This window comes from Empidonax traillii, unplaced genomic scaffold (assembly GCF_003031625.1).
Source record: "Empidonax traillii isolate 1590-97213 ecotype Southwest subspecies unplaced genomic scaffold, ASM303162v1 scaffold667:size605846, whole genome shotgun sequence".
Taxonomy (NCBI): domain Eukaryota; kingdom Metazoa; phylum Chordata; class Aves; order Passeriformes; family Tyrannidae; genus Empidonax; species Empidonax traillii.
Genome location: NW_020955860.1, coordinates 276031 through 286826, shown reverse-complemented (window position 1 = coordinate 286826; position 10796 = coordinate 276031). Strand labels below are relative to the sequence as shown.

General features: G+C 38.5%; 1 protein-coding gene across 1 annotated transcript in view; it reads right to left on the bottom strand.

The window, feature by feature from the left end:
• Positions 1-3940: 3940 nt before the first annotated feature.
• Positions 3941-10796, bottom strand: part of ATP6V1H (ATPase H+ transporting V1 subunit H) — a 47510-nt gene continuing 40654 nt past the window's right edge. Inside the window, 1 exon segment of the mRNA XM_027899448.1 lies at positions 3941-4312. Coding sequence (XP_027755249.1) covers positions 4252-4312 — 61 coding nt within the window. The 3' untranslated portion in view covers positions 3941-4251.

Sequence of the window (10796 nt, the reverse complement as noted above, 5' to 3'; positions counted from 1 at the left end):
TTCAAGTTTTGCCTCCAAGAAAAATTACATTCCCATAGCACAGAAATGTTCTTGGTTACAACCAAGAAACGGAAATAAAACACTCTGCATAAAAACGAGTCATTATTCAATTTTGTTATTATTATTATTTATTAGACTCCTTACCACACAGTAGTTTAGCTAACAAGCAGCGGTAAGGCCAAGGGGCAGGTCATAAAAAATATTCTTAAACAAAGGATACTGACAGTTTTTAGCACATGATTTGTGTTCATTGATGTCTGATCTGCATCTCAGAATCAGCTGTAGCAACAAAATATTCACATCTCGAGGTAAGAAGAGTTCCAAGGTAACACCCTAAATGCTGCACCTAACATTGGCAAAATAGGTCCCTGCTTTTTCTGGTATTTAAATTATGATACCCTTGGCCATTTGAAAATTTGAACAGCAGTTCGGATTTTTCAAATAATCATACTGGAGTCTAAGAGGAAGCAAATACAACTAATAACATACCTGATCCCCATGAGAGCATGAGCTCTGCTCGCAGGTCTGACAACACGTGGTTCTAAAATGACAACTCCCAACTATTCTGCAGATGCTGCCAAAGGGAAAATCAAAAACTTTTGGATAGAGATGAGTCAACCAAACTCTGACTCCTCATCACTCACTGGACTAAAACCAGCATGTCATATTTGTGGAAAAATACTGCCCCAGCAGCTCTGAGCATTAGAAACTGTTGACTGTCTTCATTTGTTCATGCAGGTACACAAGAACATTTTTGAAACTCAGATGAAATACTGAAGAGATTTCTGAGGTAGTGTGGTACATCCAGGGCCTGGGCAGCCCTTCTCCTGCTCAGCCCTGGTTTGTTTCCAGAAAAGTAGCTCACAGGAGCCAAGAGCCTCCTCTTCATCTGACTGCAGGCCTGAAAATCTCAAATGACTTGTGGGAATAATAAACATTCACCAAGCATATGATTAAAAGCATTTTCCTGCCTTAGTTCTAGGTGTCAGTACTGTTCTTCACCATGCATCCCCTCCATTCCTCCTACACAGAATTGTTACAGATTACAGTCTTTTCACAGTTGCAGCATCTCAAAAAACTACTCAATTTACCACTTAGACTTCAGACCAAACCCAATCATTTAAGCAGAAAAGCCAAAGACATCTCAAATGCAAAACTTAAAAGTCAGCTTATAAAGATTTCAAAGACTTACTTTCATTACAGGAAAATCGATTTCTTGTTGGATGAAACGTAAGAATGAAATCAAAAGTTAGGAAAATGGTGAATTTCACAAAGAGAAGATTGATTACCCTAATTTGGAGGATCTCCTCACTTTAGAAGCAAGTTAGTCATCTGGTCCCTGGCAGCTGATCTATGAATCTTCATGTCACCGAGGGAAGCAAGGAAGCTGCTGGCATACATTTCTCTTCCTAACACCAGGCTCTGCCCACACTGTCATCACACAGCCCTGGAGCAATCAATCTGCTACCACGGCATCTGCCTGCCTGCACCATGCCAGATTTTGGGAGAATGTGGTTGAGCAAGTTAAGCGAGCTAATGCAAACAGGTGAATAGTAAAAACAGTTCTCAGTAGCAAAAGCTAACACTAAGTTTAATTTTTCAGACACAAAACAGATGCACTTGAAAATTTCATGAATCAGTTAAAATTCAACAAAAACTTCTGTTTGATTTTCCTGATTCCAAAGGTTAAAAGTTCCAGGACACCTCGCCCTATTTTCTCTCTTGGGACTGTGGATTCAAGGCCTTCCAGTGCCTACAGGTCTAGGCCTGCCATAAGAGAGGAGATGAAGAACCTACTCTACAGTTAGTTCCCTGTAATGCCAAAATTCTCCAGGACCTCTAGGACAGAGTGAGCACTCCGACTCCTGCAGAAACCTCAGTTCTGGCAACTTCAGTCCAAATTACTGGCTGCACAGGAAAGTCCTCCCCACAGGTTTCCAGGCTTCTTAAGGTACAATTGTTAGCATAAATTCAGACCATAACCCTTGAGCCACTTGAATGCCACCACTGGGGGCTGGAAATCTCAGGGCTTTCAGGTTTCACAGGCACTAGAGTATCAATACTGGACAGGGATATAAGTGAAACATCAGAACTATCTCTTTAATTAAAAATATGTTGGAGACAGAAGGTGGTGACTAAATGGTGGAGAATGCCAGGTATCACATAGCTTAGAAACAGATACCATAATGAAGAATTAAACTATGCACAGAGTCATACCAGAAAAGCAAGAGAGGAGAATTTCTTTGTACAATACATGAACATAATACTCATAATACTGAAACATAATGTTTCAGGACAACTCTTGTAAGCAATTTTGTTTCATGTTATGATTAGCTTGATTATTTCTAGCTCCTCCAGAAATTCAAGGGGTTGCTAGTGGTAGCATCCATCATGTTTACTCATACAATTCAACCCTAAATCTCCTCACCAAGCAGTGCTTCAGTGTTCCCTTCAGAATAGTAAATAACACACCTGGTTTTGAATGTGGGTATATTCCTTTCCCATTAATGCCCCACCATGGGTTTTGGGCCCAAAAATACTGGTGTAACCATAGGACAAATCCTTTATAGCATTTGTAAGATAAGTCTTAGGCTCTCCTTACATCGACAAGTGTGACATGAGAATCTGACCTGTAGAGCAAGGCACCCGGCATCAAGAATCCAGCTTTCACTCCACGTGCATTTCAAAAGGCCGTATTTCAAACAGTCTTACCTGCTCCAGTGGACTGAACACTTGCCAAGTAGCCAAGACACACGGGATGTATGTCCTGGGCTTTAGCTTTATTGAGAGAAGAACCCCATTCAGGTACTGACACCATCATGTGGTGCAAATCAAAGTGTGAAACGCAGGGAAGACTCAGAGACTCGTTTCAAAAGCGTTTAACCGACCCAAGATAAAAACGGCAGTGTAGGTGCACCCTTGTTCTCCCAACAGCTTCCCATACCATCAGTATCCCCCACCACCGTGGGCATATGCAGTGCTGAGATCCACTCATGTAAACTGACTAGTCTGAGTGAGGGTTAATTCTTTTCAGGCTTCAGCATCTATCCTCACGATACTGACTGCAATATCAAAGCCTTTGCCTCCTATATGGAGAAGAAAGCAACAGTCATTAAGCTACACAATCCAATTTTAATTAAGCAGGCCAAGAAACCATCAAACCGTAATCCCCGAACTGTTCTCTCTCTCTGCTGCAACAGGGGTCAAATTTTAATTACGTATGATGAAAATAAAATGTTCTCCCAATTTGCCTTTTCACTTGGTGACAAAGTACCCTAAGCTTCCCCAGAGACTTGCACCACACAAGACTAGCAACAAGATTAAGTTGTTTGCTCCCTTTTTTTTTTTTTTAATTCTAAAAATGAATCACAAGAATATTAACTATGCAGTGCTGCAAGTGCCTGGAGCCAGGCTTCTATCTATGCAACAAAACTATTTTCACATGCCAATCCAAGACTATCTTAGATTTATTGATGCTTACATAGTTTATACTTTCAAATTACAAAACACAGGAAATAATTATAGCCAAATTTGTTTTTTAAAAAAAACCCTCAACTTGATCTCTGATGTACAGCCTTAACAGTGGTGTTAAACTGCTGGACTAGTCTTGAATGTACCAGATTTTACTGATAGAATAGTGCTTATTTTCTTTTCCTCTTCTCATTTCCAGATTTTTTAACGTAGTCTCTAACACGAGAAGTACCCCACACTCAAAAAAGCCCCACCTATATGTTTGCTCTTATATACACTTTTAAAACTGTTTTAAGACTTGGTATATATTTTAGTATCCATAATCAACATTTCTCAGGCTATTGCGCTTTCTACGGAATACCATTTCAAAGCTTTATTAATTTGTCTGGAGACATATAAGGACTACTTGCTTTCCCTGGAAAGTCACAACACTGACAACCCACAGAAATAAGAGAACAAATTTTCTAAGCTAGTTATAATATCCATTATGGAAGGGACTTCCTTTATTAATATTCTTTATTATGAGAATAAATACATAAAACAAATGCAATATATTAGCCACATTTCTTCATATACATTCAGAATAGAACAAGAAGCTAATAGGTATAAGCATCAGAACTGTTGAACAAACATATTTTTACTAAGCCAACAACAGCAGAGGAAAGTTGGAATGTTTATGCACCAGTAGCAGAGAGGGAACATGTGATTTCAGTATTTCCTTTATATTAAGACAAACATACTGTAGTTGTAAGCATGAACTACATGAACTGACAGAAACGTTTAGCTCCGTGCAGTGGCCGTTTGAGGTTGTTCTGACTGCAGCTGTTTTCCAAGGTATTCCCTGAAATACAACAAAAAATTAGATTAAGAAATGTCCTGCAGATTATGGAGTGGGATAATGGTGGGAATTATGAAGTAGATAAAGAAGAAAAAGCTTTAAATTCAGAATTATTCCTTCAAATTATGTCTACTGTCAATAGTCAACTGAAGCAACAATGAGAGTACCAAAGCTTTAGGTATCCATCAACTATCCTTATGAAAATTAAGAACAAATCAAACATCACCAAAGCCGTCTAGAAAAGGTCAAAGCCCAATGGTAACTTTTAGACACCCTGGAAACTGACACAGAACACCCACATGAAGCCCACCAATTTTGCTTGTTGCATATACATTTCAGAGACTGGAGCAAAACATTTAAAAGTATTTCTTCTTGTGGATGAGCACAAGTAACACCAACGACATCCTGGCAATATAACCCATAGACTAACAAAACAGACACTGACTGCAGATTCCAGCTTAAAAAAAGAAGACAGAAGCAATCCAGTCCCACTGTATACCAACACTTCTCTAAAGTGTTTTCTTCACCTGCATTTTGAAGTGCACTAAGTCACTTATTTTCTCTCTCTCCTCTCAACACAGGAAAAAACACTCCCTAAATTATTAGCATGTGCCTTGAGCAACAATATCTGAAGTCTATGGAAAAATAACTGCACAATTCTTCTGGATGTTTCAATCCTTCAATCTCTCCTGTGAAAGCAGATCAACACAGAACCACAAAAAAGCTGAAAGAGGTCTTTAATAATAATACCTGGGTTGCTGCCTGTTACAGCAAATGCAATATTTGTACTACCGCATCAGCTGAAAGAGAGGTTTCAGGACTCGTGAAATGTAGGCGTTCTTTTTGCATTGCTGATAGTACACTTAGTACCACATTTTTTCTCACTACACAGATATTTCAACCTACACAGGTTAAACAATAGAAGCAGCTCAGAGGAATGATGTTCAGAATGAAGTCTTAAGAAAAAAAATCCCTAACTCAAGTATGTGCGTTCGTTTTATTTAAAATAAATAAATAAATAGAAAGATCAGTTCTTTTTGCACATTTCAAAAACTAGTTTTCAGCTTAGTGTCCTGTGGAACAGCTATTCCCTGTGCATTACAACTCCTATCACACAATGAAGTTTAGCACCTCAACTGCACCACCCAACAGCACTTTTCTCAGTTTTAGTATTAAGCATCCAGAAAACCAAAATTCCTGTTAGATACAATGTTATCTTCAAACATCACTGACAAAGAAAATAACACACAGTTTGCATGCTGAACCATATGCTATGATTTAGCACCTTCCTTCACAGCTTCATCAGGTGTTGCTTTAGAATGCTTGGGTTGGGCTACACTCAACAGATGTGACTCTCAGTCATTATTAACAGGCGGGTTAACCTTTAAAGTAGAGACTGCTGAGGGCAAAGAATGAAATGAGCTGCTCTCTCTTGTGGTTGTACAGGACTCACCTTGTACAAACAAAACAAACAACATTTGAAAGTCATCCAAAACCACAGCCAGCAACTACGGAAGGTCTTCCAAACTCACCAAACCTCATCCTTCTCCTTTGAAGTTTTTTCTTTTCATTTGTTTTATGCCTATATGCATGTCCTGACTCTAGTGTTTCTTCTCTGACATTGAGCCTTGAAAGCCTTGACACTTGCTTCATACATGGCTCTACTCACTATATTACAAGCCCATAACATTACTTATTCTCAAAGCACAGATGAACCATATTGAATGTGAAATTTCTACACCATTACTTTGAAGCAGGAAAATCAATCAAGCTAACAATCCATAACGCTACAATTATTGCATATCTTACACTGTTTCAGGTGCATGATGAAGGCTCCTACCATAGCCCAGTATACTGAGCAAAGATCTCCAAGAAGGCAGAGCAGTAGCACATTTTGGATGTACTTAGTGCCCCGACAGACATTTTCAACTTCTAACAACATGCAGTAAGTAGAACACAGGCAAGGAAAAGCTCTCATCCCCGTTTCCGATACAGAATGAGCACCTGCAGCTACTCCTCTACATCATCATGCTGCAAGCCCAGGTGAAAACCCCAGTGTTTCTACCCCATCACCTCTAGCCATCACCAAGCGGCACTGAAATGCAAAAACTATGCATCACCAGATGTTACAAGCACCAGTTAATTTTTCTGTTTGGTTATCACTTCCATCTGAGTGTCACTGGTTAACCCAGGACAAGTTCTTGCACAGTCTCTGTTAGATGAACATAGAATCACAGAATGGTTTGGGTTGGAAGGGACCTTCAAGATCAACTAGTTCCAACGCCCCTGTCATAGGCAGGGACACCTTCCACTACACCAGGTTGCTCAAAGCCCCAACCAACCTGGCCTTGAGCACTGCCAGGGATGGGACATCCATAACTTCTCTGGACAGCCTGTTCCCGTGCCTCGCCACCATCACGGTAAAGAATTTCTTCCTGATCTAAATCAACCCTCTTTTACTTTAAAGCCATCGCCCCTTGGCCTATCACTAAACCGCCTTTGGAAAAGCCCCTTCAGCTTTCCTGTAGCCTCCTTTCAGGATTGACAAAGTGCTCTAATGTGTTCTCAGAGACTTCTCTCACAAAACTAATGTTACCTTTAAGAATGCAAGTATTCAACACTTTGCACTGTAGGCGCATGTATGCTGAAAGGATAGATCTCGTCTCCAAGATAAAAAATAATTTCAAAAACTATTCCTAGTTCCTAGACTATTCACAGTCCTAGCATCTAGGACATTTGTGATGCATGCTACAACAGAAAGTAATGAGGTATTAGACTTAGGGTTTTTTTATGAATTGGACCACTTCTACCTATTTTAAACCATTTTCCTCACACTGGAACAGAAAGTCCTTTATAAAAAATGTCAGTTCTAGCCACCTTCTGACTTCCTTCAACATAAAACCATCCTTATTATAAAGCAGACAAAGCTGGTCCAAACAAGTTTGCATTTACAGATAATATTCAAACATGAAACAAATGACTCAGTATAAATTTATAGGAACACAAAATATTACCTCTGCACTGTAGAGAAGTTTCAAACATGCAGCTGGAGTACACCACTTTTAAGAAGCTTACATTTCTCAATTAAAGCTCAGATCAATGAAACTTGGAACACCACACTTTTTCACTTCCCTGGTCATTCAGAAGTCTGATGGTGAGACATAAGTCATTTCCATTTGCAAATTAATCTTTCCATCCTTATTAGAATAACTGAGATTCCTTCCACATTAGCAATTTCCCCTTTTTTAGGCCTCTCTTTAAACACATTTTCTGTTGTTTCCAAAGTGCTTCTTCCAAGAAGAAAAGGAAGCTTAGAGGTGAATACATGAATTTGTTGTATCTCAAATTCTTATTCCAATATATTGCTTCATTTTAATTTAATTGGTTTTGTTTCACATGAGAGACACTGACACCTCCAAGCTGAGATATATTTAAGTGTTGTGGTAATTGCAACAACTGCTTAAAGGTGATTTAGGAAAAGGCATGTGGAACTGATCCAACATGTAAGCCACCAAACTCAGTGAGTATGGAACAAGGAGATAATTGCAAACTGGCACAAGACACTACCTGAAAATGTATACTAATATGTACTGTATACTAAAGGACTGTTGTCAACAACAATCAGTGATAGAAGGGAAAGTTTTAAGACATATACAACAGATTTCTAGAGGCTGTGCTAAAAGGAACCAGCCTTGAAGTTTAAGGAATGCTGATTTTAGTGTTATATTCCAAATTCCAGAGCAGTCAGACTTACCTGTCCATGAAAGAACATCAAAAATTATAGGGAAGAGAAGAAAAGTAGATGAAGCACAGAAGAAACAAAGGGTAAAATCTTCATATTTTCTTTTTTATAGCATTTATTTTAAATTTTGCTTCCTGTTTTATTAAAGAACCAAGTTATTCAAAAAATATTTGATAGTCTTGAACATCTGCAATTTCTAGCTTGGTTTAACAGACTGAGGTTCTCAACAGACAGGATGCCTTCCTTCGACAAAGGGCAAAATAAAAGTATTGATTTTATTTTTCTCTACCTAAATACAAATCTGGAGTTTTAGAGAGTGAAATTAAAAAGCTAGTTCTAAAGAAATCCTTTCCCTTATGAAAGGGTACAGAAGTGTAATAAACCTATAGTAGAAAGTCTGCCACTTGACATAACACATTCAAAAAACATTGCCAAAATATACTGTTTACAGAAAAACCAAAAATATATGACAAACAGTTTAACAAGTTCACAGGACAGGCAGCAGATGGAATAGTTTGAACAGATTGAACAGTTTTGCCATTTTTATGTTGCATTTCTGCTAGGGGTCTAATAACACAAAGAGAGGTTATTAGACCTGTAGAGAGAGATGGACCAGTTTTAGTAATTTACTGTGGCTTTACAAATAGGTATTTGAATTACACAACTGATGTATTCCAAATTCTAAGCAGGCTAAATTGTCCCTTGAAAGCATTGCTCGGTGCAGAAACAACTCCACAGACTGGCACTCCCTGGAATCTCTGAGCAGCAGACACAAAGTGGCAACACCAGGACAAGGTTGCAACCACCTGTCAAATCTCTACCTAATCCAGTGGGAGACAAAGCTGGAACAGCCACCCTTTAACTCATTCCAGCTGTGTGTTCCTGCCTTTCTCAAGGGTATTTAAGGCATTCTGGTGAGACAGCGCTTTCTGTTCATTTAACTCTCAAGTGAACTGCTCTTTATTAAGAAGCCCCCTTGAACCTGATTCAAGGTTCAACCCCCTGCAGTGTCACACTAGTGCTAGTGCTGGCTGGGAGAAAGGCAGGTGGAGACGGAGAGGGGCCACCACAGGTGCATTTGCCTTGCCACAGAGCCACGGTCACAGAAGATAGGGAAGAAAATAAAGAAGCTGGGGCTCAAATCACACCTGGAGTGAAGTTAATGTTTGGTTCCTGAAATTTTATGAAATATTAACATATCATAATGCTGGATCCAAAGTTATATCACTGTATATTTTTATGTATCATTTTATGCTCCTCGTTATCATGTGCTTCACAGAAGTAAACAGAAAGTGTACAGCTATGGAAGCAGTACACTAAAAAACAAAGAGACTTCTTCCTAGAGAGCTGGGCTGGGAAGACTGACAAAGCTGGAGTGCTATCACAGGAAAACTGCAGCCCTCTTCAGTCATTTGTTTGCTGAACACAATTTTCTTCTTTGACTCAGTGGATTAATGCCATATGAAATATTTCAATTTTTAGAAAACTGTTAGAGATTATAAAGTATTTGTCTATTATACCAATGCAGACCATAAGCAGTGCTGAAGGTAATCCATCACAAACCAACACCAAAAACAAAGAAGAAACAAACATATGCAACAGAATCAAAGCTACTTTGACCAAACAGTTTGGGACTACACCACATCAAACTGAAGTTTTTATAAATTATCTTATTACAGTGGAACCATGGTGATTTTTACCACATATCTCCTTGACCTACATATATGGCTGGGGATCTCAAGAGAGAGGAGATACTGCAAAACTCTCTGCAGTTCTCAATATATAGTTTAACAGATTCCACTTCGTAAAAACAAGTAGGACAAAGGCCAACTGTTAAGATGAACAGCACTTAGGACATTGTTTCACTTTAATGATACATAATAGAGAGACATTCAACATTCTGATGTGCACATTAAAACTAAACAGGCTGAATGGTTGTGCAGAAGGATTACAAATGTTACATGAAAGGTGGGGTTTTTTTTCAAATGGAGCCTGTCTCCAGCTGAATGCAATAACATTGATAGAAAATCTACAGATAATCTCCTGCTTGCTGAAAACTTTACTCATAGGTTGGTTTAAAGCCCTCCTTATGACATGAAATGCAAAATTAATGCATTCAAACTGAGACACGCAAGAACCTCCTTTTCACTAACCAGTTTCCCTTCAGAGAGGTTTTGTCTCTTTTTTGAAGAAGTTATTACAGACTTCCAGTTCACAACCTCACATCTTCACATACAAAGAAACAGCAGATCAAGAGGTCTTATAACAAGGCACTACTTAAGCATTTGATCAGATTTTGAGAGAAAATAAACTAAGAAATTCAATTCAATACATGCCTTTCTATTAGGGAGACAAAGTATAAGCTATTTTTCACTTATAAGACACACTGTGAGCTCAATACAAAGCCCTTTTGTGAACTGAAAAAGATCACTTGACTTTGCATGCAACATGGCTTGAAAGTGGTTTTATATTTAATCAAAAGATTTAGTTGCCACAAAGAATTTTGTTGATTTCAACACATATTGAACGTTTGCCTCCCATATGTCACAATGACTGACATAAATAATGCTTAACCGATTTTTCCTATCAGGAAATCAAACCTTTAAAGCAATACTAATCAGAAGTAAACTATCAAAAAGTTACTTCTTTGGTGACACATTTCTCAGTGTAACACATGAAAATGAGCAATTACTTTGAAAAAAGAAAATGCGAACTGAGGATGTTTGATATTTGCAAAATATTTGC